Source organism: Chiloscyllium punctatum, chromosome 30 (assembly GCF_047496795.1).
Source record: "Chiloscyllium punctatum isolate Juve2018m chromosome 30, sChiPun1.3, whole genome shotgun sequence".
Classification (NCBI taxonomy): domain Eukaryota; kingdom Metazoa; phylum Chordata; class Chondrichthyes; order Orectolobiformes; family Hemiscylliidae; genus Chiloscyllium; species Chiloscyllium punctatum.
Genome location: NC_092768.1, coordinates 49,210,910 through 49,237,159, shown reverse-complemented (window position 1 = coordinate 49,237,159; position 26,250 = coordinate 49,210,910). Strand labels below are relative to the sequence as shown.

General features: G+C 46.3%; 2 protein-coding genes across 8 annotated transcripts in view; one reads left to right on the top strand and one right to left on the bottom strand.

The window, feature by feature from the left end:
* The window catches only part of LOC140455489 (uncharacterized), a 68,187-nt gene extending 43,436 nt beyond the window's left edge, over positions 1 to 24,751 (bottom strand). For 2 of the 3 annotated variants that reach the window (XR_011952878.1, XM_072550425.1), the window contains exons 1-2: positions 24,675 to 24,751; positions 17,831 to 18,756 (exon numbers count right to left, since the gene is read on the bottom strand). The gene's annotated coding sequence lies outside the window, so the exon portion shown is untranslated. Of the gene's footprint in view, positions 1 to 7,219; positions 7,334 to 17,830; positions 18,757 to 24,674 lie in introns of those variants that run through there. The other variant, XM_072550427.1, reaches the window with a different exon arrangement.
* Positions 7,263 to 26,250, top strand: part of LOC140455487 (uncharacterized) — a 32,667-nt gene continuing 13,679 nt past the window's right edge. Inside the window, exons 1-2 of one of the 5 annotated variants that reach the window (XM_072550424.1) lie at positions 7,263 to 7,416; positions 15,451 to 16,812. In XM_072550424.1, the coding sequence (XP_072406525.1) occupies positions 15,923 to 16,812 (890 nt within the window). In that variant the 5' untranslated portion in view covers positions 7,263 to 7,416; positions 15,451 to 15,922. Of the gene's footprint in view, positions 7,417 to 14,218; positions 14,239 to 15,450; positions 17,481 to 24,736; positions 24,872 to 26,250 lie in introns of those variants that run through there. The other 4 variants (XM_072550423.1, XR_011952876.1, XR_011952875.1 and 1 more) reach the window with 4 other exon arrangements.

Below are 26,250 nucleotides of genomic sequence, written 5' to 3'. Positions count from 1 at the left end.
ATATACTACAAACAGTAGAGGTCCCAGTATGAATCCTTGTGGAACGCCACTAGTCATAGACCTCCAGCCTAAAAAACACCCTTCCAACACTTCCCTCTGTTTCTAGGGGCAAGCCAATTTTGTGACCAAGTCATCATGCACCTTAATCTTCCGGAAGAGCTTATCATGAGGGGTCTTGTTGAAAGCCTTACTAGAGTCTATTTTTACAACATCTCTATCCTCATCAATCACCTTTGTTACCTCCTCGAAAAATTCAATCAAGTTAGTGAGACATGACCAGTCCTGCAGAAAACCATGCTTGACTGTCCCTAATTAGGCCATGCTTTTCCAATTGTGTATTAATCCTATCCCTAAGAAATCGCTCCAATAGCTTCCTAATCACCGATCTGAGACTCACCGGTCTGCAATTTCCTGGATTATCCCCATTTTCCTTCTTGATTAGAGGAACAATATTCGCTACTCACCAGTCCTCCGGGACATCTCCAGTGGCTAGCAAGGATACAAATATCTTGGTCAAGGCCCCAGCAATCTCCTTTCTTGCCTGTCTCAATAAGCTGGGGTAGACACTAATGGGATCCAGGGACTTATCATCTTCATGCTCTTCAGGAGATCCAACACCATGTCTTGCCTGACCTCAAAATAATCTAGTTTATTGGCATGCTCTACACAAATCTCACTATCCCCCATATCCTTCCTGAGTGAATACTGACGCAAATGACTCATTTTGGATCACATCCACATCCTCTGCTTCCAAGCACAAGTTCCCTCCTCTATCCTTGAGTGGACCGACTTTCTCCGTAGATATCCTGTTGTTTTTAATGTATCTATAGAATGCCTAGGGATTCTCTTCAACCCTACTTGCCAAGGTCATTTCATTGCCCCTTTTTGCTCTCCTAATTCACTGCTTGAGTTCCTTCCTACCTTCCTTATATTCTTCATGGGCCCTGTGCGGTTTTACCTTCCTGAACATTACATATACGTATTTTCTCCTTTTGGCTAAATTCACAACCTCCCTCATTAGCCAAGGATTCCTTACCTTGCCATCCTCGTCCTTTCTCCTTACTGGAACATGCTGGTCTTGAACTCTCCCCAGCAGGTCTTTTAACAATCTCACATGTCAAATGTGGACTTGCCTGATAACAGTTCCTCCCAATTAAGACTCCCTAGCTCCTGCCTAATAATGTACTGATGTAATTTGCCCTCCCCCTATTTAGTTCCTTGCTATGGGGTCCTGATTTATCCTTTTTCATAGCCAACTTACAACTTAAGGAATTGTGATCACTGTTTCCAAAATGCTATTCCAATGAAAGGTCAGTCACCTGGCCAGGCTCATTAGCCAATACAAGATCCACTTTGGTCCCTCCTCCAGTTGGACTGTCCACATTTTGTTGCAAGAAACCCTCTTGGATGCACCTAACAAATTCCGTCCCATCTGAGCCCCTTGCTTCAAGCGAGTCCCAATCGGTATTGGGAAGTTAAAGTCACTGCCTGTGACAACTCTGTTTTTATTGCAACTTTTCATAATCTGCCTCTATATTTGCTCCTCAATGTCTCGGTGGCTGTTGGGGGGGCTTGGATTATAATCCAATCAGATTGATTGCACCTATCTTATTTTTGAGCTCTACCCATATTGCCTCAGTAGATGAGCCCTCCAGCATGTCCTCTCTGAGTACAGATGGAACATACTCGCCGCTAAGTAATACAACTCCTTTGACCCTCCTCTCTATCTCATCTAAAACAATGAAACCTGGGAGCATTGAGCAGCCAGTCCTGTCCCTCTCTCAACCAAGTCTCTTTACTGACCACAACATCATAGTCCCATGTACTGATCCAGGCTCGAAACTCATCTGCCTAACCCATAACACTTTGTGCATTGGAATAAACACACCTCAGCCCATTCGTGCCATGGTGTTCAACTACCTGATTCTGCCTGTCTTTTCTTTCTGATTTACTTAGCATCTACCTTCCCCTCTATTCCACTTGCTGACCTGCTGCTCTGGGTCCCTGTCCACTGCAGTCTAGTTTAAACACTCCCAAGTAGCACTAGCGCATTTCCCTGCGAGGATATTAGTTCCCCTCCAGTTCAAGTGCATCCTATCTCTTCTTTACAGGTCACCCCTTCCCCAGATGAGGTCCCAATCATCCAAGAACCAGAAACCCTGTCCCCTGAACCAGCTCCTTAGCCACGCATTCATATGTCCTCTTTTCTACTCCTTGCCTCACTGGTGCATGGCCCAGAGATTACTACCCCCAAGGTCCTGCTCTTTGGCTTCTTTCCTAACTCCCTGTATTCATTCTGCAGGATCTCATTCCTCTTTCTCTATGTCATTGGTGCCAATGTACACAATGACCTCTGGTTGCTCACCCTCTCCCTTACGAATTTGTGTAACTACTCAGAGACATCCTGGACCCTGGCACCAGGGAGGTAACACACCATCCTGGAGTCTCAGACGCGGCCACAGAAATGCCTGTCTGTGTTCCCAACTAGCGAGTCTCCAAACATTTTTGCTCACTTGGATCTTGCATGACTTTACTCTATAGCAGAACCGCTTATGGTGCCACACGCCTGGCTGCTGCTGTTATACTTCCCTGAGACACAATTCCCCCCAACAATAGCCAAAATGGTATACCTGTTAGGGAGGGGAATAGCTACAAGAGACTCCTGCACAACCTGTTTGCCTCTACTTGACTGAAGCTCTAGTGTGACCACCTCCCTCTAACTAGTCTCTACCACACTCTCTGACTAGTAAATGCTCCTCAGTGTCTTTTTGTTGTGATTCGTCCTGAGCAGCTCTGTGACACAGGACTCAGATACACACCGAAACAAATATCAGCTGTGCCTGGAGGACCATCAACTCAGAGAAAGGTGCTCTTTGGTCTGTCTGAAATTTGTTGGTCTTAATGGGCAAGGAGTTGACCTCAACTGAGTGTTGCAGGCTGATACATTCGAAGGTCCAGGGGCAGACAAAAGCTTGGGGCAGTTGTTGGCAAGGCACATTGGGGAAAGATCACCATCTAATGTCTCTCTCCAAAGTCAAATAGGGGTCCATTCAGTTGGCAGAACATTCCGGTGCCTCAAATGTATGTAAATATAGTCATGTATAAGTAAAAACTGCATTGGATTTATTTGTGCTCCATGTGCAATAACTGTGCAGAATCAAATTGTTTTAGTGATGATGTATATAAAGATTTTTTCAATGAATAAAGCATATTTTTGAAATTAAAGGAAAGAAATGCTTAATGTTGGTCTCCAGAGCAAGGAGTTGACCTTGACCAAGTGTTGCACACTGATACATTCCAAGGTCCAGGACTACACGCTGAGGGATATACTAAAGCTTGTAGTAGCTGACACACAGGGCGCAGTGGGGAAAGACCACAGTCTGAGGTCTTCCTGCTGAAGTTAAATCGCGATCCATTCAGGTATCAAACCCTCCCGATGCCTCCAATGCATGCAAAGATAATCTTGAAGAAATTAGTTGAATTTGTTTGTGCTACGTATGTAAAGTCTGTGTGCACAATCAAACTGCTCTAGTGACCTGTGTGAGCACTGGAGGGTAAACTCCACAAACAACTTCCAGTGCAAAGGAAGCAGGTGATCCAGCTCCAGGTCAATGTGGAGACATTGGTGCATGATGGGAGGTGGAAAAGGAGGTGAAATGGTCCTGACACGCATCACACTAGAAAGGTTTATCTCCCATGTACATTTATTGATGCCCTGTAAGTTAATACTTAAGATGTAACACTGCCAAGGCTTTATCACTTAACTCACCTTAATAGAGTTTCTCCCCTGCATTTGATGGATGAGGAGGTATTGGACAAAGCGATACATTAACTTGTGAAAGCCTTGTCACATTCCTCACATGTGAAAGGATTCTCCACTCTGTGAATCTGTTGGTGTTATATACGTTGCTGAGATTTCAGGAAAACTTCATCATAAAGGTCACACTTGAATTGTTTTCTTTGATGGACCAAGGGCTTGACAAGTTGGCAAAGGCTTTCTCACACAGCTCCTGCCTAAATAGCTTCTCCTCATGGTCTCATTCGATGTAACGGCACTATTCACCTCCATTGACAAAACACTAGCCAAAGAAACAATAGCCAACTTGCTGGACAGACATAACAGACAACAGGACGTTGAACCTATCAACAAAGACGGCATACTTAAACTACTGGACTTGTGCCTCACAACACACTTCACATTCAATAACCAAATATACGAACAAATCAACGGAATACCCATGGGCTCACCGATCTCTGGACTCATAGCAGAAGCAGTAATGCAAAGGTTAGAACAAACAGTCTTACCACAATTTCAACCCAAACTCTGGGTCAGATACGTGGATGACACCTTTGTAATAATTAAAAACACAGAAATAGAGAACACACACCAGATCATCAACGCCACACTCACAGGAATCCGATTCACTAGAGAGGAATAAAAGGACAACCAACTCCCATTCCTAGACGTGATGGTACAGAGAACACCGAACGGAGAATTCACCACAAAGGTTTACAGGAAACCAAACACACAGACCAAGTGCTAAACTATGAAAGCAACCACCCCAACACACACAAACGAAGTTGCATCAGGACAGTATTCAAAAAGGGCCACAACACACTGCAGCACACCAGAACTACAAAAAGAGGAAGAGGAACACCTATACAAAGTATTCGCCAAAAACGGATACCCTCGCAATTTCATCAACAGATGCCTAAGGGAGAGACAACGGAACGAGGATGTGCCGCAACCCAAAGGACTAGCCACACTACCGTACATCAGGAGCATTTCTGAACTGACAGCCAGACTACTGCGACCACTAGGACTCATAACAGCACACAAACCAACAGCCACGCTCAGACAACAACTCACCAGAACAAAGGACCTGATACCCAACATGAGCAAAACCAATGTAGTGTACAAAATCCCATGCAAGGACTGCACAAAACACTACATCGGACAAATAGGAAGACAGTTAACGATCCGTATACACGAATACCAACTAGCCACGAAACGACACGACCAGCTATCCTTAGTAGCAACACACAGAGACGACAAGCAACATGAATTTGACTGGAACAATGCTACCATTATAGGGCAAGCCAAACAGAGAACAGCAGGGAATTCCTCGAGGCATGGCACTCATCCACAGACTCTATCAACAAACACATCGACCTGGACCCAATATATTGGCCACTACAGTGGACAGATGGAACTGACAACCGGAAGCGGCAGAGACAGGCCACTATAAATGCCGGAGGATACAGCACAGAAGCGCTTCACAGGAGGCTCCCAAGCACTGAGGATGTCACCTAGACAAATTTGCAAGACAAATTCCCAGCTCAGCGAACAGAACCACAACGACATCAACAAGTTTCATCCCACCATCAAACTCACCATGGACTACTCTCGACTATCTGTCTCATTCTTGGACACATGCATCTCCATCAAGGATGGACACCTCAGCACCACACTCTACCGCAAACCCACAGTCAACCTCACAATGCTACACTTCTCCAGCTTCCACCCAAAACATATTAAAACAGCCATCCCCTATGGACAAGCCCTACGCATACACCGGATCAGTTCAGATGAGGAGGAATATGACGGACACTTGGAAGTATTCAGGGATGCCGTCACAAGAACTGGGTACAATGCCCAAATCATCGACCGCCAGTTCCAACGTGCCACAGCAAGGAACCGTAATGACCTCCTCAGGAGACAGACACGTGCTGCAACTGACAGGGTACACTTCGTTGTTCAGTATTTCCCAGGAGCTGAAAAATTATGCCATGTTCTTCATTACCTGCAACACATTATCAATGAGGATGAGCACCTCACCAAGACCTTCCCCACACCTCCACTACTTGCCTCTAAACAACTGCCAAACCTCAAACAGATCGTTGTTCGTAGCAAGCTGCCCGGCTCGCAGGACAACTCCATACAACCCTGTAATGGTAGGCGCTGCAAGACGTAGATACCACCATTACGCGTGGGGACACCTCCCACCTTGTACACGGCAGGTACTCATGTGACTCAGCCAATGTTGTCTATCTTATATGTTGCAGGCAAGGATGCCCTGGCATGGTTCATAGGGGAAACCGAGCAAAGGCTACGACAACAGATGAATGGGCACCGCACAACAATCAAAAGACAGGAATGTTCCCTCCCAGTTGGGGAACACTTCAGTGATCCAGGACATTCAGCCTCGGACCTTCGGGTGACCATCCTCGAAGGTGGACTTTGGGACAGGCAGCAGAGAAAAGTGGCTGAGCAGAGGCTGATAGCTAAGTTCAGTACCCAAAGGGAGGGCCTCAACCAGGACCTTGGGTTCATGTCACATTACAGGTGACCACCATTGCACTATACACACACACAGATACTCCTACACACACACACACACAGGCACTCCTATACACACATATACATGGACACACATATACACGGACGCACACAGACACCCACACACACCCCCACACTCACACATGCACTCCCTCACAGACTTAAGACACTCTGCACTCACTACACACACACATACACTTTCTCACACTCACAACCCCCAACCCTCAACCCCCAACCCAGACAGACAGACACACACAGACAAAGACCCACATGCAGGCATATATTTTTTGGGGTGAATTTGTACTTTGCTCAAAAACTGCATGAATTCATGTAAAACTCCGTGAACTCACTTTTTAGATTCGAATCAATCTAAACATCAGGTCATAGACAGAGAACACAGGGGGCCAACACCTTCAACATATTGTCTAGCTGCCACCATTGTTAAAGCTAACCGGAGAATGCAACTTTAAAAAAAGGTTTTGTGATTTACAGATGAAAGAATTGAAACTATCACTGTATTCTAACAGATGAAAGACTTAACAGACAATCAATTTTTCAATGTATAATTTCAGTTACATCACACTGCAAATTTTTGCTATAAATTCTGTGTTAAGACTGAGTCCTCCACTATCGCCTGATGAAGGAGCGTTGCTCCGAAAGCAAGTGTGCTTCCATTAAACCTGTTGGACGATAACCTGGTGTTGTGTGATTTTTAACTTTGTACACCCCAGTCCAACACCGGCATCTCCAAATCAGAAAAGAAAGAATGCTATTCCCACACTAGAAATCTCTGTCAACCATTTACCAGGGGAACTGTGACAGCAGCTGCAATAAGTGAGGTTTTATTCAGATGGGACAATGACAAGTTTAAATCCCCACCTGATCTGCTGCTCAAAGTCACCTCCATTTCCCGGGTCAGTTTCCCAAGTTTCAGGAAACTCATGTTGCTCCAGAAATATTTGGATTGACTGTGAGAGACGTCAATCAGAGAGCCCACCCACTCTGCACATTGTCTCCTCTTCCTCTTCCAGAGCTGGTTCACTTCCTATAGGGACTGAAAACCAAGTGAGGAGATGGTGAGTGAAGGAGCAGCTTTTATACAAATTGTATCCCATAATATCCACACCAATCTTCAGGCAGTCTGACTATCCTGTGGGCAGTCAGGGGGTGGAAATGTCCCTTATGCTGTGTGAGAAGATCCAGCTGAGAGAGCTGTTTACTCGGTGCTTTGTGTTGAACTGTTTGACTGGAGCTGTGTGTTGGATATTGAGTGTGTTTATTGGAAGCATTTCCCTCTGATTTCCAGGGTGAGTTTTGTTGATGGATCATTCCTGAATATGAGAAGGTGAGGTGTCATTATCTGGAAGGTGCAGAGTGTCGAACGATCCTGACTGATTTCCTTTTGTGTGTCAGTGTCGGGATCAACGAGGAGAAAGTGAGGACTGCAGATGCTGGAAACCAGATTCTGGATTAGTGGTGCTGGAAGAGCACAGCAGTTCAGGCAGCATCCAAGTAGCTTCGAAATCGACGTTTCGGGCAAAGGCCCTTCATCAGGAATAAAGGCAGTGAGCCTGAAGCGTGGAGAGATAAGCTAGAGGAGGGTGAGGGTGGGGAGAGAGTAGCATAGAGTACAATAGGTGAGTGGGGGAGGGGATGAAGGTGATAGGTCAGGGAGGAGAGGGTGGAGTGGATAGGTGGAAAAGAAGATAGGCAGGTAGGACAAGTCCGGACAAGTCAAAGGGATAGTTACTGAGCTGGAAGTTCAGAACTAGGGTGAGGTGGGGGAAGGGGAAATGAGGAAACTGTTGAAGTCCACATTGATGCCCTGGGGTTGAAGTGTTCCGAGATGGAAGATGAGGCGTTCTTCCTCCAGGCGTCTGGTGGTGAGGGAGCGGCGGTGCAGGAGGCCCAGGACCTCCATGTCCTCGGCAGAGTGAGAGGGGGAGTTGAAATCCTGGGTCACGGGGCGGTGTGGTTGATTGGTGCGGGTGTCCCGGAGATGTTCCCTAAAGCGCTCTGCTAGGAGGCGCCCAGTCTCCCCAATGTAGAGGAGACCGCATCGGGAGCAACGGATACAATAAATGATATTAGTGGATGTGCAAGTAAAAATTTGATGGATGTGGAAGGCTCCTTTCGGGCCTTGGATAGAGGTGAGGGAGGAGGTGTGGGCACAGGTTTTACAGTTCCTGTGGTGGCAGGGGAAAGTGCCAGGATTGGAGGGTGGGTTGTTTGGGGGCGTGGACCTGACCAGGTAGTCGCAGAGGAAACGGTCTTTGTGGAAGGCGGAAAGGGGTGGGGAGGGAAATATATCCCTGGTAGTGGGGTCTGTTTGGAGGTGGCGGAAATGTTAGCGGATGATTTGGTTTATGCGAAGGTTGCGAGATGCGTTGGAGGGCATCTTTAACCACGTGGGAAGGGAAATTGCAGTAAATTTCCAACACATTCCAACCTGACCGTAAATTTACCTGGACCATCTCTGACACCTCCCTTCCCTTCCTGGACCTATCCATCTCCATTATTGACGACCGACTTGACACTGACATTTTTTACAAACCCACCGACTCCCACAGCTACCTGGATTACACCTCTTCCCACCCTCCCTCTTGCAAAAATGCCATCCCGTATTCCCAATTCCTCCGCCTCCGCCGGATCTGCTCCCAGGAGGACCAGTTCCACCACAGAACACACCAGATGACCTCCTTCTTTAGAGACCGCAATTTCCCTTCCCACGTGGTTAAAGATGCCCTCCAACGCATCTCGTCCACATCCCGCACCTCCGCCCTCAGACCCCACCCCTCCAACCGTAACAAGGACAGAACGCCCCTGGTGCTCACCTTCCACCCTACCAACCTTAGCATAAACCAAATCATCCGCCGACATTTCCGCCACCTCCAAACAGACCCCACTCCCAGGGATATATTTCCCTCCCCACCCCTTTCCGCCTTCCGCAAAGACCGTTCCCTCCGCGACTACCTGGTCAGGTCCACGCCCCCAAACAACCCACCCTCCAATCCTGGCACTTTCCCCTGCCACCGCAGGAACTGTAAAACCTGCGCCCACACCTCCTCCCTCACCTCTATCCAAGGCCCGAAAGGAGCCTTCCACATCCATCAGAGTTTTACTTGCACATCCACTAATATCATTTATTGTATCCGTTGCTCCCGATGCGGTCTCCTCTACATTGGGGAGACTGGGTGCCTCCTAGCAGAGCGCTTTAGGGAACATCTCCGGGACACTCGCACCAATCAACCACACTGCCCCGTGGCCCAACATTTCAACTCCCCCTCCCACTCTGCCGAGGACATGGAGGTCCTGGGCCTCCTTCACCGCCGCTCCCTCACCACCAGACGCCTGGAGGAAGAACGCCTCATCTTCCGCCTCGGAACACTTCAACCCCAGGGCATCAATGTGGACTTCAACAGTTTCCTCATTTCCCCTTCCCCCACCTCACCCTAGTTCTGAACTTCCAGCTCAGTAACTGTCCCCTTGACTTGTCCGGACTTGTCCTACCTGCCTATTTCTTTCCACCTATCCACTCCACCCTTTCCTCCTTGACCTATCACCTTCATCCCCTCCCCCACTCACCCATTGTACTCTATGCTACTTGCTCCCCACCCCCACCCTCCTCTAGCTTATCTCTCCACGCTTCAGGCTCACTGCCTTTATTCCTGATGAAGGGCTTTTGCCCGAAACGTCGATTTCGAAGCTACTTGGATGCTGCCTGAACTGCTGTGCTCTTCCAGCACCACTAATCCAGAATCTGGTTTCCAGCATCTGCAGTCATTGTTTTTACCCTGCTGGAGATCAGAGTCGAGAGTGTGGTGCTGGAAAAGCGCAGCAGGTCAGGCAGTATCTGAGGAGCAGGAGAATTGACATTTCGGGCATAAGCCTTTCATTCTTGGTGAAGGGCTGATGCCCGAAATGTCGATTCTCCTGCTCACTCGGAATGTTGGGAGCTTGTTATTTTCCTGCTGATCATTCTGCAGTGTATCAACAAAGCTCCTCATGGTTAGCAAGGTTAGATCACATGGAATGTCAGGAAGACTAGCCATTTGGATGCGGAACTGGCTTGAAAGTGATGTTGAGGGTTGCTTTTCAGACTGGGGGCCTGTGGCCAATAATGTGCCACAAGGATGGCTGCTAAGTCCACTGCTTTTTGTCATTTATACAAATGATTTGAATGTGAACAGAGGAGGCACAGCTGGTAAGTTTGCAGATGACACCAAAATTGGAGGTGTAGTGGACAGTGAAGAAGGTTACCTCAGAATACAACAGGATCTTGATCAGATGGGCCAATGGGCCAAGGAGTAGTAGATGGAATTTAATTTAGATAAATGTTAGGTGCTGCATTTTAGAAATGCAAATCAGAGCAGGATTTATATACTTAATGGTTAAGGTCCTGAGGAGTTTTGTTCAACAATGAGATTTTGGAGTGGGGGTTCATAATTCCTTGAATGTAGAGTCACACGTAGACAGGTTAGTTAAAAAGGCATTTGGTATGCTCTCCTTTATTGGATAGCGCATTGAGTATAAGACGTGGGAGATCATGTTGCAGCTGCACAGGACAGCGGTTAGGACACTATTTGAATACTACATGCGTTTCTGGTCACCCTGCCATAGAAAGGATGTCGTGAAACTGGAGAGGATTCAGAAAAGATTTACAAGGATGTTGCCAGAGTTGGTGGGTTTGAGCTATAGGGAGAGGCTGAAGAGACTGGAACAATTTTCCCTGAAGCATCGGAGGCTGAGGGATTACCTTATAGAGGTTTATAAAATAATGAGGGGCATGGACAGGGTAAATAGACGAGGTCTTTTCTGTAGTGTGAGGGAGTCCAAAACTAGGGGGCAAGATTTAAAAGGGACCTAAGGGGCAATGTTTTCACACAGAGGGTGGTGCATGTATGGAATAAGCTGCCAGAGGAAGTGGTGGAGGCTTGTACAATTACAGCATTTAAAAGGCATTGAGATGGGTATATGAACAGAAGGGGTTGAGAGAGATATGGGCCAAGTGCGGCAAATGGGACTAGATTAATTTAGGATATCTGGTCAGTAGAACGAAGGGCCTTTTTCACTGCTGTACCTCTCTCTGACTCTATGACACCCCAGTGTGGTGACTTGTCATCGAGTCATCATAGCAGAGAAACAGACCCTTTGGTGAAGTTACCCCTCAGGTCCTTTTTATGTCTTTCCCCTCTCACCTTAAAATTTTCTCCTCTAGGTTTGGACTCCCACACCCTTGGAAAAGAATCTTGGCTATTCACCCAACAATGCCCTTATAAAGCTTTGTAAGGTCGCCATCAGCCTCTGATGTTTCTGGAAAAATAGCCCCAGCCTATTCAGCCTCTCCCTGTAACTTAAACCTTCCAACCCTGGCAACATCCTTGTAAATTGTTTCTGAACCCTTTCAAGTTTCACATCATCCTTCCTATAGAAGGATGACCAAAATTGTATGCAGTGTTCCAAATTGGCCTCACCAATATCATGTACAGCCATAAAATGAAATCCCAACTCCTATACTCGATGTTCTGACCAATGAGGGCAGGTGTACCAAGTGTCTTCTTCACCACCATCTTTAATTGTGACTCCACTTTCAAGTAACTATGCACCTGCTCTCACAGGTCTGTTTGTTTGGCAACACTCCCCAGGGTCTTACCATCAACTGAGGTGGTCACTCCCCAGACACAGGATAAGGACAGCTGGGTTACTGTCAGGGGGAAGAAAGGGAACTGACGGTCACAGCAGGGATCCCCTGGGGCCGTATCTCTCAGCAATAAGTATACCATTTTGGATACTGCTGGTGGGGACAGCCTATCAGGGGTAAGCCACAGTTGTCAGGTGTCTGGCACTGAGCCTGACACTGTGGCTCAGAACGGAAGGGGGGGGAAATAGAAAAGCGCTAGCGGTAGGGGACTCAATAGTTAGATGGATTGACAGGAGATTTTGTGGTCAGGAATGGGACTCCCAGAAGGTTTGTTGCCTCCCTGCCAAGGTCCGGGATGTTGCCAATCAGGTTTACAAGATTCTGAAGGGGGAGGGTGAGCAGCCAGAAATCGTGGTACGTATTGGCACCAATGATATAGCCAGGAAAGGGATTCAGGATCTGAAAAGTGACTACAGAGAGTTAGGTTGGAAGCTGAAGAGCAGGTCCAATAGAGTAGTGATTTCAGATTTGCTACCGATGCCACGAGACAGTGAGATGAGGAACAGTCAGCGAATGCAGCTTAACACGTGGCTGCGAGGCTGGTGCAGGAGCAAGGGCTTCAGATACCTAGACCATTGGGATACCTTCTGGGGAAGGTGGGACCTGCACATGAAGGACGGGTTGCACCTGAACTGGAGGGGCACAAATGTCCTGGGTGGGAGATTTGCTCGTGTAATTCGGGAGGGTTTAACCTAATTTGGCAGAGGGGTGGAATCAGAGCCACATGTCTAATAGGGGGTCAGTTGCAGACGTGACAGTGACAGTGGGTGGCACGGTGGCACAGTGGTTAGCACTGCTGCCTCACAGCGCCAGAGATCCGGGTTCAATTCCCGCCTCAGGCGACTCTCTGTGTGGAGTTTGCACGTTCTCCCCGTGTCTTCGTGGGTTTCCTCTGGGTGTTCCGGTTTCCTCCCACACTCCAAAGATGTGCTGGTCAGGTGAATTGGCCATGCTAAATTGCCCGTAGTGTTAGGTAAGGGGTAGATGTAGGGGTATGGGTGGGTTGCACTTTGGCGGGTGTGGACTTGTTGGGCCGAAGGGCCTGTTTCCACACTGTAAGTAATCTAATCTAATCTAATCTAATCTAATCCATTGTTGAGGACATTTGCAAAGATATATTGAATATAAAAGGAAGGTTTCTCACGCTATGAAACAAAGGGATCGGTTAAAGTGTGTCTGCTTTAATGCAAGGAGTGTCAGAAATAAGTGTGACGAACTTAGAGCATGGATCAGTACTTGGGGATACGATGTTGTGGCCATAATGGAGATGTGGGTTTCACTGGGGCAGGAATGGTTGTTTAATGTTTCAGGGTTTAGAATGTTTAAAAAGAACAGGGAAGGTGGAAAAAGAGGAGGGGGTGTAGCATTGCTAATCAGAGAGTGCATCACAGCTACAGAAACAAAGGTTATTGAGGAAGGTTTGTCTACTGAGTCAGGATGGGTGGATATTAGCAACAGCAAGGGAACAGCCACTGCATTGGGGGTTGTCTACAGACCAACTAATAGCTATAGAGAGATTGAAGAATGCATAGGCGTGCAGATTCTGGAAAAATGCAAAAGTAGCAGGGCTGTAGTTATGGGTGATTTCAAGTTTCCCAATTTCGACTGGAACCTTCTAAGTGTAGATGGTTTGGAAGGGAGCCAATTTTGTCAGGTGTGTTCAGGAGGGTTTCTTTACTCAGTATGTAGACGACCGACGAGGGGAGAGGCCATTTTGGATTTGGTGCTCTACAACGGGCCAGCTCCACAACAGATGTCAGATCTCACGGTGGGAGAACACGTTGGTGATAGTGATCACAGCTGCCTAACATTTATCATAGCCTTAGAAAGGAAAAGGAACAGTTACCGAGGGAAGATATTTAATTGGGGAAAAGGAAATTATGACGCTATCAGACAGGATTTGGGAAGTATAGACTGGGAGCAACTGTTCCACAGAAAGGGCACAGCAGACATGTGGAGACTATTTAAGGAGCAGTTGTTGTGAGTGATGCACAAATTTGTTCTTCTGAGGCAGGTAAGATTAACGAACCTTGGATGATGAGAACAGAGGAAATTCCTGTCAAACAGAAGAAGGCAGCTTACGTAAGGTGGAGGAAGCAAGGATCTAGCACAGCTTTAGAGGATTACAGACTTGCTAGAAAGGAGCTTAGAAATGGCCTGAGGAGAGCCAGGAGGGGATACGAAAAAGGCTTGGCAGGTAGGATTAGGGAGAACCCAAAGGCGTTTTACTCATATGTGAGGAATAAGAAAATGACCAGGGAAAAGGTAGGGCCGATCAGGGGTAGCGTAGGGAACTTGTGCGTGGAGTCTGAGTAGATAGGGGAAGCTCTAAATTAGTGTTTTGCATCAGTTTTCACCAAGAAAAGGGAACTTTTTATAAATGAAATCTTAGAGGAGCTGGGTTACAGTCTTGACCAGATCAAGATTCATGAAGTTGATGTGCGAGAAATTTTGGAAAACATTAAGCTTGATAAGTCTCCAGAGCCAGACCAGATTTATCCTAGGCTGCTCCGTGAAGCAAGAAAGGAGGTTGCTCAGCCGCTGGAGAGGATATTTGCCTCCTCACTCTCCACAGGAGTCATACCAGAGGATTGGAACGAGGCAAATGTTGTTCCTCTTTTCAAGAAGGGTAATAAGGAAGTCGTTGGCATTTACAGACCAGTCAGTCTTACATCTGTGGTCAGCAAAGTTGTGGAAAGAATTCGGAGGGATAGGATTTATGACTGTTTGGCAAAGCATAGTGTGATTAAAGGCAGTCAGTATGGCTTTGTGAGGGGCAGGTCATGCCTCACAAATCTTATTGAGTTCTTTGAGGAGGTGTCAAGACAGGTCGACAACGGTTGAGCAGTAACTGTGACGTATATGGACTTCAGCAAGGCATTTGATAGGGTTGCCCATGGTAGGCTCATTCATAAAGTCAGGGAATATGGGTTACAGGGAGATTTGGCTATCTGGATTCAGAATTGGCTGGCTAACAGAAGGCAGAGAGTGGTTGTAGATGGAAAGTATTCTGCCTGGACGTCAGTGTTGAGTGGGGTCCCACAGGGCTCTGTTATTGGGCCTCTGCTCTTTGTAGTTTTTATAAATGACTTGGATGAGGAGGTTGAGGGGTGGGTCAGTAAATTTGCAGATGACACAAAGGTTGGAGGTGTTATCGATAGGAGAGAGGGCTACTGCAGGCTGCAGCATGACATAGACAGGATACAGAGCTGGGCTGAGAAACGGCAGATGGAGTTTAACCTGGATAAATGTGAAGTGATGCATTTTGGAAGGTCGAACTCGAATGCTGAATATAGGATTAAAGACAGGATTTAATGGATGGAAGACTATCACTGACTGAGGAATGGGCACCTTCAGCAAAGGAGGAGAGGGAGTTGGGGGAATTATGTTTCCTTTTTCTGTTTTACAGAAGGATTTCACTGTACTACACCAGAGAATACAGAGAGGATAGACACCATAGTTAGATGCTGACCATCCCCCAAGAAACAACTGCACGACTGTGGAAAGACATTCAATCCCTTTGCAGCATTGCTCAGCACTGAGAAGGTTGGGCAGTAAAACCATCACCTGGAGATTGGTCAGCTCAGGGGAGCTTTGACATACCATCAGATTTGAAACTGGTCAGTAGTGTGGAGCCTTCCAGCAGAAGCAACCTTTCTGAAGGTTTGGCTGACGATGATCGGTTAGGCTGAGGTTGTGAGCAAGTGTGCATGGGCTCCAAGTGTTGTGAGAAAAACTCCAATAATTCATCAAACCTCCTGGACCACTGACTCATTCCTACAGGCAAGAGACTGTTCTTGTGTGAAGTGGGCTCCACAGGCCTGTAAGATCTCACTACAAGCAAGTGTGCATCTGTTAGAACCATTGCTAAAGACAGTTCCATGGAAGAGAAACCATTCAAGTGTGCAATTTGTGATAAATGTTTTGTGACTTCTACAAGGCTTCTGGCACACCAGATGATTCACACAGGGGAGAAACCCTTCAGGTGTGAGGTTTGTGAGAAGGCTTTCACCTCTTCTTCCCAACTGCTGAGGCATCAGAGAATGCACACAGGGCAAAAACCATTCACATGCAAGGTGTGTGATAAATCATTCTCGATCTTATCAAACCTACGGGTACACCAACGGATTCACACAGGAGAGAGACCATTTGTATGCGAGGTGTGTGACAAATCATTCTCAGACTCATCAACGCTCCGCAGACATCAACGCATTCACACGGGTGAGAAACCATTTGCGTGTGAACTGTGTGACAAATTTTTCTTGACATTGTCGCAACTTCGTGTCCACCAACGTGTTCACACTGGGGAGAAACCATTCAAGTGCAAAGTGTGTGACAGAAATTTTTCAAGGTCATCTAACCTCTTGGTCCATCAGAGGCTGCACACAGGGAAGAAACCATTCAAGTGTGAGGTGTGTGATAAATTATTCTTGACGTCATCAAACCTCCGAGTACACCAATACACCCACACAGGGGAGAAACCATTCAAGTGCGAGGTGTGTAACAAATCATTCTCAACTTCTTCACTCCTCCTTGTACACCGCCGCATTCACACAGGGGAGAAACCATTCACATGCGAAGTTTGTGATAAATCATTCTCAGAGTCATCAAACCTCCGTGTACACCAACGTGTTCACACGGGGGAGAAACCTTTCAGGTGTAACGTGTGTGACAAATCATTCTCACAGTCATCGACCCTCTGCCTCCACCAACGAATTCACACAGGGGAGAAACCATTCACATGCGAGGTGTGTGACAAATCATTCTCAAAGTCATCAAATCTCCTGTACCATTGGAGAATTCACACAGGACAGTAACCCTTCAAGTGTAAGGTTTGTGACAAAGCTTTTATAATATCTTCAATCTTCCTGGAACACACAGGATTTGCATGAAGTGCTCCTCAGTTACAATGTTTATAAAAAAGACTTTCGCACAGAGTATCTCTTGGACTATCAACACACTCACACAGGGGAGAAAATCTGACAATCTGGGTTCAGCAATATAGGTTCCACATAGTTGTTGGACCTTGTAGGACATCAGCAGACCCACTTGCCAAGATCTTGTCCATCAATACTCCAATTAATCTCAGGTTTGACAGTTCAAGTGACCTTCAGCCACAACCAGTTTTTTACAGATGGGAGTTCCAGATTTCTAGTCCCCCTTTTGTGAAGAGGTATTTGCTGAATTCATCTCTGAACAGCCTCACTCTAATTTTAATGTTCTGCCCCTTGTTCTGGAGTCTCCTCACAGATGGACACAATGTAATAATGTTATGTTCACCATACCTTCTCCCAAGTTTAATTTCAAGTTCTGGAAGAGATCTTGAATCATTTTGAGATACTTTCTTATTTTGATGTAAGTTGTATATAGTGTTTGTCTGCTATTTTTTCAATATTTTCTATAGCTTTATAATCTGTAATAAATCACACTTTGTCATCACCCAAACTACCAGATTTGTCAGCATGGTGTGTACCTATTCACTGACTGACTCAAAATCATACGATAACAGATCAGTAAATAATAAATTGGTCAATGTCGCTATGGGTTATGTTATAACACAGGGACAAAACAAATTAGCCTCACTATTGCAACATAATGAAATTAAAATATTCAACAACCCTCCAAATTACTCATTTGTTCCTAACCAGACTTTGCAAATAACAGAGTTTTCACATCAAACTTACGAACTTAAAGAAAAAAGCCCCCACTCTCACACAGGCAATCAGACAGGCAGACACAGTTAAAGCATGAATTAAAAGAAAAATAAAGAATTATAATTGAAAAATAACCTTCTTCACAATGGGTACCAGGCCTTCAGAAATACGTGCAGAATGGGGTTGTTCACAGGCAAGTAAACTATGCCTTGCTTGAATTCTGAAGTCACAAATTCATGCAACTATTCACACAGAATGGTATTCTCATATCAGAACAACCAACGAGTTGACAACTGCGGTGAAACCATGGAGACAGTGACTTTGTTGGCCCACACTGGACCTCCTTTAATGGACCAATTCAACATCCATCCAGTTGTCTGTCCTGAGGAGAGCAACATGTTGGTCTAAAATCATCTGTAGAGCAGTAATTAAGTTGCATTGATTTACCAGGCCAGTTTCCAGCAGTAGATACTTGTATTTGTTGTACTCTTTCATTTTGCTGTTCAAAGATCAACTCTTAACTTCAATTTACAGTTCCAAAACAAAATTGAGACAGTAGAGATTGTCTCAGTAGTTGGGATATTTTCTCCATTGGTTTATTTATAATTTCCAGTTCACTCAAAGCGTAATGTTCCCCAAGAAAGAAAGATTTCCATTTATATTATCAATTTGCACATTCTGCAAAAACCTTGTATAGAGATGACTTGTGGTATCGCATTCCCCAGTCATTCATGAAGTATCTGAATTCTTTACTCATAAATTGAGGTCTCTTTCACTGATCACAGTATCAGGAATGTCACGATGACTGAAGTGCACTTTCAGACATTCTACAATCTCACTGGGAGTCACTGACCTCAGCTGCTCAAACTCCCCGCTGTCTGAATAGTGGTCGACTGTGATGAGATCATCAGTTCCAGTGAGAGTGAAGAAGTCTACTCCAAGCTTCATCCGTGGGCTGTCTGAGATGTCAAGAGTTTTGAGCAGCTCTTTACATTGTTTAGCTTGATGTTCATTACAAGTACTGTATTGGTCACCTCAATCTGAGTGTAAAAGTGCACTCCCTATAGGATTTGAACACATGATATCACTTTGGTCATAAAGTAAAACACCTTCATTAGAAAAGACTCAACCTATTGCAGGATACTGAATTCCAGTGAAGTAGCCAAAGAAAAAATACTGAACGACAGAATAATTACCCATCTGAACATGTCTTAGAATTGGAGATGCAACTAAAGTATCAGTTCCTTTTATATAAACTGGGGGCATTACATTTTTTCAGATGGAAACAAATATTGCAGTTTAACTTGTTTACACAGAAGTACAAACTCAACATCAGTAAACAACTCAGACAAAACTACTGAATATAGATTTTGTTTACAGCAGAGAGGTAAACCGTAGTGAGACAGAAGAGAACGCTGAGGCTAACACAGAAGTTACAGAGAGCAAGTTAAATGGGCAAGAGCACAACAGCGGACTGATGAATCAAACTGCATTTATTTCAATACAAGTGTTCTTGGAGGTAAGAGAAGTGACCTAAGGGTATGGATGGGTATGTGGAAGTGGGATATCAAGCTATTACAGGAACATAGCTGAGGGAAGGACAGGATTAGATTAGATCAGATTCCCTACAGTGTGAAAACAGACTTCAGCCCAACAAGTCCACACTGACCCTCCGAAGAGTAACCCACCCAGACCCATTTCCCTCTGACAAATGCACCTAATACTATGGGCAATTTAGCATGGCCAATTCACCTGGCCTACACATCTTTGGATTGTGGGAGGAATCCCAGGCAGACACGGGGAGAATGTGCGAACTCCACACAGAGAGTTGCCCAAGGTGGGAATCGAACCCAGGTCTCTGGTGCTGTGAGACAGCAGTGCTAGCCTCTGTGCCGCCCTGGACTGGCAGGTCAATGTTCCAGGGTACTGAAGGGGAGGCAGGAGAGAAGGGGAAGCAGTGTTTATGATTAAGGAAAATACCATGGCAATACTGATATTCCTGAAAGGTTGTCCAATGAAGGTTAAAGGAGTGTAACTGAGAAATAAGAGATGACGTCTGTGACGGGATTGTAGCCCTCCCAATTGATAGCAAGACATCGAGGAGCAAATTGCAACATGACCTCCCAACTCCTGTACTCAATACTCTGACCAATAAAGGAAGGCATCCCAAACACCTTCACTATCCTATCCACCTGCAACTCCACTTTCAAGGAGCTATGAACCTGCACTCCAAGGTCTCTTTGTTCAGCAACACTCCCTAGGACCTTACCATTAAGTGTATAAGCCCTGCTAAGATTTGTTTTCCCAGAATGCAGCACCTCACATTTATCTGAATTAAACTCCATCTGCCATTTCTCAACCCATTAGCCCATCTGGTCAAGATCCTGTTGTAATTTGAGGTATCCCTCTTCGCTGTCCAGTATGGCATGGACGGGTAGGGCCAAAGGGTCTGTTTCCATGCTGTACATCTCTATGACTCTATAAATATGTGCGGAGATTTAGAATAATAAAGTTGTGATAGTAGGAGATTTCAAGTTTCCAAGCATAGACTGGACTGCTATAGTGTTAAAGGGAGGAGATAGGAAGGAGTTTGTTAAGTATGTTAAGAGGCAAGACTTGACTCCTGTACTGGAAAATAAGGCAGGGCAAGACTAATAAGTGTTGGCAGGGATGTTAATTCTATTAGTTTTAAAATAGATAAAAGGATAGGTCTGGTCCACAACTTAAATTTTTAAATTGGGGCAAGGCCAAATTTGATGGTATTAGACAGGTACTTTCAAAAATGGTTTAATGGTAGGAGACAGAGTGGTGGTAGATGGTTGTTTTTTTTTCAGATTGGTGTCTGTGGCTCAAGGATCAGTGCTGGGTCCACTTATTTGTCATTTCTAAATAATTTGGATATGAATACAGCTAGTTAGTAACATGGTTAGTCCATTTGCAGATAACACCAAAATTGGTACTGTAACGGATGGTGAAGAAGGTTATCTAAGAGTACAACAGGAATTTGATCAGCTGGGACAGGAGGACAAGCAATGGTAGATGGCCTTTGATTCTGATACATGTGAGGTGTTGAATTTTGATAAAATACACTAGGGCAGGACTTACACAATGAGTGAGTGGGGGAGGGGATGAAGGTGATAGGTCAAGGAGGAGAGGGTGGAGTTGATAGGTGGAAAAGAAGATAGGCAGGTAGGACAAGTCCGGACAAGACAAGGGGACAGTTACTGAGCTGGAAGTTTAGAACTAGGGTGAGGTGGGGGAAGGGGAAATGAGGAAACTGTTGAAGTCCACATTGATGCCCTGGGGTTGAAGTGTTCCGAGGAGGAAGATGAGGCATTCTTCCTCCAGTCACCTGGTGGTGAGGGAGCGGCGGTGAAGGAGGCCCAGGACCTCCATGTCCTCGGCAGAGTGGGAGGGGGAGTTGAAATGTTGGGCCACGGGGCGGTGTGGTTGATTGGTGCGGGTGTCCCGGAGATGTTCCCTAAAGCGCTCTGCTAGGAGGCGACCAAGTTTCTATAATGTAGAGTAGACCGCATCGGGAGCAACGGATACAATAAATGATATTAGTGGATGTGCAAGTAAAACTTTGATGGATGTGGAAGGCTCCTTTAGGGCCTTGGATAGAGGTGAGGGAGGAGGTGTGGGCACAGGTTTTACAGTTCCTGTGGTGGCAGGGGAAAGTGCCAGGATTGGAGGGTGGGTTGTTTGGGGACGTGGACCTGACCAGGTAGTCATGGAGGGAACGGTCTTTGCAGAAGGCGGAAAGGGGTGGGGAGGGAAATATATCCCTGGTAGTGGGGTCTGTTTGGAGGTGGCGGAAATGTCGGCGGATGATTTGGTTTATGCGAAGGTTGGTAGGGTGGAAGGTGAGCACCAGGGGCGTTCTGTCCTTGTTACGGTTGGAGGGGTGGGGTCTGAGGGCGCAGGTGCTGGATGTGGACGAGATGCGTTGGAGGGCATCTTTAACCACGTGGGAAGGGAAATTGCGGTCTCTAAAGAAGGAGGCCATCTGGTGTGTTCTGTGGCGGAACTGGTCCTCCTGGGAGCAGATTCGGCGGAGGTGGAGGAATTGGGAATACGGGAAGGCATTTTTGCAAGAGGTAGGGTGGGAAGAGGTGTAATCCAGGTAGCTGTGGGAGTCGGCGGGTTTGTAAAAAATGTCAGTGTCAAGTTGGTCATCATTAATGGAGATGGAGAGGTCCAGGAAGGGGAGGGAGGTGTCAGAGATGGTCCAGGTAAATTTAAGGTCAGGGTGGAATGTGTTGGTGAGGTTTATGAATTGCTCAACCTCCTTGCGGGAGCATGAGGTGGCGCCAATGCAGTCATCAGTGTTGCGGAGGAAGAGGTGGGGAGTGGTGCCGGTGTCCCGCCTCCACCGGATCTCCTCCCAGGAGGACCAGTTCCACCACAGAACACACCAGATGGCCTCCTTCTTTAGAGACCGCAATTTTCCTTCCCACGTGGTTAAAGATGCCCTCCAACGCATCTCGCCTACATCCCACACCTCCGCCCTCAGACCCCACCCCTCCAACCGTAACAAGGACAGAACGCCCCTGATTCTCACCTTCCACCCTACCAACCTTTGCATAAACCAAATCATCCACCGACATTTCCGCCACCTCCAAACAGACTCCACTACCAGGGATATATTTCCCTCCCCACCCCTTTCCGCCTTCCGCAAAGACCGTTCCCTCCGTGACTACCTGGTCAGGTCCACACCCCCCTACGACCCACCCTCCCATCCTGGCACTTTCCCCTGCCACCGGAGGAACTGTAAAACCTGCGCCCACACCTCCTCCCTCACCTCTATCCAAGGCCCTAAAGGAGCCTTCCACATCCATCAAAGTTTTAATTGTACATCCACCAATATCATTTATTGTATCCGTTGCTCCCGATGCAGTCTCCTCTACATTGGGGAGACTGGGCGCCTCCTAGCAGAGCGCTATAGGGAACATCTCCGGGACACCCGCACCAATCAACCACACCGCCCTGTGGCCCAACATTTCAACTCCCCCTCCCACTCTGCCGAGGACATGGAGGTCCTGGGCCTCCTTCACCGCCGCTCCCGCAACACCAGACGCCTGGAGGAAGAATGCCTCATCTTCCGCCTCAGAATACTTCAACCCCAGGGCATCAATGTGGACTTCAACAGTTTCCTCATTTCCCCTTCCCCCACCTCACCCTAGTTCTAAACTTCCAGCTCAGTAACTGTCTCCATGACTTGTCCGGACTTGTCCTACCTGCCTATCTTCTTTTCCACCTGTCCACTCCACCCTCTCCTCCTTGACCTATCACCTTCATCCCATAAGACCATAAGACCATAAGACATAGGAGTGGAAGTAAGGCCATTCGGCCCATCGAGTCCACTCCGCCATTCAATCATGGCTGATGCGCATTTCAGCTCCACTTGCCAGCGTTCTCCCCGTAGCCCTTAATTCCTCTAGACAACAAGAACCTATCAATCTCGGCCTTGAAGACATTTAGCGTCCCGGCTTCCACTGCACTCCGTGGCAATGAATTCCACAGGCCCACCACTCTCTGGCTGAAGAAATGTCTCCGCATTTCCGTTCTGAAATGACCCCCTCTAATTCTAAGGCTGTGTCCACGGGTCCTAGTCTCCTCGCCTAACAGAAACAATTTTCTAGCATCCACCTTTTCAAAGCCATGTATTATTTTGTACGTCTCTATTAGATCTCCCCTTAATCTTCTAAAATCCAACGAATACAACCCCAGTATCCTCAGCCGTTCCTCATATGCTAGACCTGTCATTCCAGGGATCATCCGTGTGAATCTCCGCTGGACACGTTCCAGTGCCAGTATGTCCTTCCTGAGGTGTGGGGACCAAAACTGGACACAGTACTCCAAATGGGGCCTAACCAGAGCTTTATAAAGTCTTAGTAGTACATCTCTGCTTTTATATTCCAACCCTCTTGAGATAAGAGACAACATTGCATTCGCTTTCTTAATCACAGACTCAACCTGCATGTTTACCTTTCGAGAATCCTCGACTAGCACTCCCAGATCCCTTTGTGCTTTGGCTTTATTAAGTTTCTCACCATCTCCCCCACTCACCCATTGTACTCTATGCTACTCTCTCCCCACCCCCATCCTCCTCTTGCTTATCTCTCCACGCTTCAGGCTCACTGCCTTTATTCCTGATGAAGGGCTTTTGCTCGAAAAGTCGATTTTGAAGCTACTTGGATGCTGCCTGAACTGCTGTGCCCTTCCAGCACCACTAATCCATAATCTGGTTTCCAGCATCTGCAGTCATTGTTTTTACCAGTTTAGGTGAATTGGCCATGCTAAATTGCCCGTAGTATTAGATGCATTAGTTAGAGGGAAATGGGTCTGGGTGGGTTACTCTTTGGAGGGGCAGTTTGGGCTGAAGGGCCTGTTTCTACACTGTAGGGAATTTAATCTAATCAATCCCAAATAGCGCACCCATATTCTTAAATAGTGACCTCTGGTCATCAGGAACATTTCTGCATTCTAGTTCTGTTCGAGTTTTATAGGTTTCAACGAGATTCACCCCTTTTGTTTCTAAACTCAAAGGGGAGGTACACAAAAGGATGACTGTGGATAAGAGTGGCAAACGTTTAAAGAGCACATTAAGTTCATCCCGTCTGGCACAAAACGATAATGGGAAAGGTGCCCTGAACATGCCTAACAGGGGCATAAGGGTCACCGGACCCGAAACGTTAACTCTGATTTCTCTGCAGAGGTGCTGCCAAATTTGCTGAGCTTTTCCAGCAACTTCTGTTTTTATTTCTGATTTACAGCATCCGCAATTCTTGCGTTTTATTCTGGCGAACAGGGAAACTGGAAATCAATGATGTCGTCAGTTTGAAAGCCTCTGAAGGTGAATAGCGTTATTTCTGCACAAGAAGTCTCTGTCAAACATTTACCAGGGGAACTGAGACGGCAGCTGCAATAAGTGAGGTTTTATTCAGATGAGACAGTGACAAGTTTAAATCCCCACCTGATCTGCTGCTCAAAGTCACCTCCATTTCCCCGGTCAGTTTCCCAAGTTTCAGGAAACTCATGTTGTTCCAGAAATATTTGGATTGACTGTGAGAGACATCAATCAGAGAGTCCACCCACTCTGCACATTGTCTCCTCTTCCTCTTCCAGAGCTGGTTCACTTCCTATAGGGACTGAAAACCAAGTGAGGAGATGGTGAGTGAAGGAGCAGCTTTTATACAAATTGTATCCCATAATATCCACACCAATCTTCAGGCAGTCTGACTATCCTGTGGGTAATCAGGGGGTGGAAATGTCCCTTATGCTGTGTGAGAAGATCCAGCTGAGAGAGCTGTTTACTCGGTGCTTTGTGCTGAACTGTTTGACTGGAGCTGTGTGTTGGATATTGAGTGTGTTTATTGGAAGCATTTCCCTCTGATTTCCAAGCTGAGTTTTGTTGATGGCTCATTCCTGAATATAAGAAGGTGAGGTGTCACTATCTGGGAAGTGCAGGGTGTCTGAGGATTCTAACTGATTTTCTATTTTTGAGTTGTGTGTGTACGTAATGGAAACTGGTTATTATCCTGTGCACTGTGACTTAGTGAACACATTGTGGAAGGGGAAGGGCAGAGTGGGTGGCTCTCTGATAATTGTCTGTCAAAGCCAATCCAGATATATCTGGAGCAACGGAACGAGTCTTTTAGATTATTTTTTGGACTGGTACATGATAGTTTAATGATATCTGGGAGGCCACATCTTTTTGAACCTTTGCTGTTAACTATTACTGTCACAGAAAACTAGCATGCAGCCACAGCAGATAAGAAAGAAAGTGGAATGTTGGCTTTTATAGCTAAGAAATAGAATATAAAGGTAAGGAAGTATTGTTTCAACTATACAAGGCATTGGTGAGATCGAACCTGGAGTATTGTGCACAATTTTGGTACCATTATTTGAGGAAAGATGTAGTGGCATTGGAGGCAGGTCAGAGGAAGTTCACCAGATTGATCCCAGAGATGAGGAGTTTGAAGAGAGATTGAAAAGGTTCAGCTGATATTCTGTGGAATTTAAATAAATGATGGAAGATCAAATTGAGGTATTCAAGATGAGAAAAGGTATAGATAAAACAGACATGGAGCGGGATGCTTCCTGTTGTGGGGCATTCCAGGATAAGAGGTCATAGTCTTAGGGTAAGGGGTAGAAAATTTAAAATAGAGTTGAGAAGAAGCTATTACACCCAAAGGGTTGTGAGTCTGTGGGCTTCATTACCCCAAAGTGTGGTAATATCTGGGAGGAGTTAAATTTGAGGAGAAGTTAGGGGTTATGGGGAGAAGGCAGGAAAACAGGGATGAGGAGCATTTCAGCCGTGATTGAATGGCGGTGCAGACTCAATGGGCAAATGGCTGGAGGTGCTGAATGTCTTCAAACATTTAAAGGTGGATAAAGCCACAGGACCTGATCAGATGCAGCCTGGAACTCGGTGGGCAGCGAGGGAAGTGATTGCTGGACCCCTTGCTGAGATATTTGGATCATTGATAGTCATAGATGAGGTGCCAGAAGACTGGAAGTTGGTTGACATGGGGCCGCTATTTAAGAAA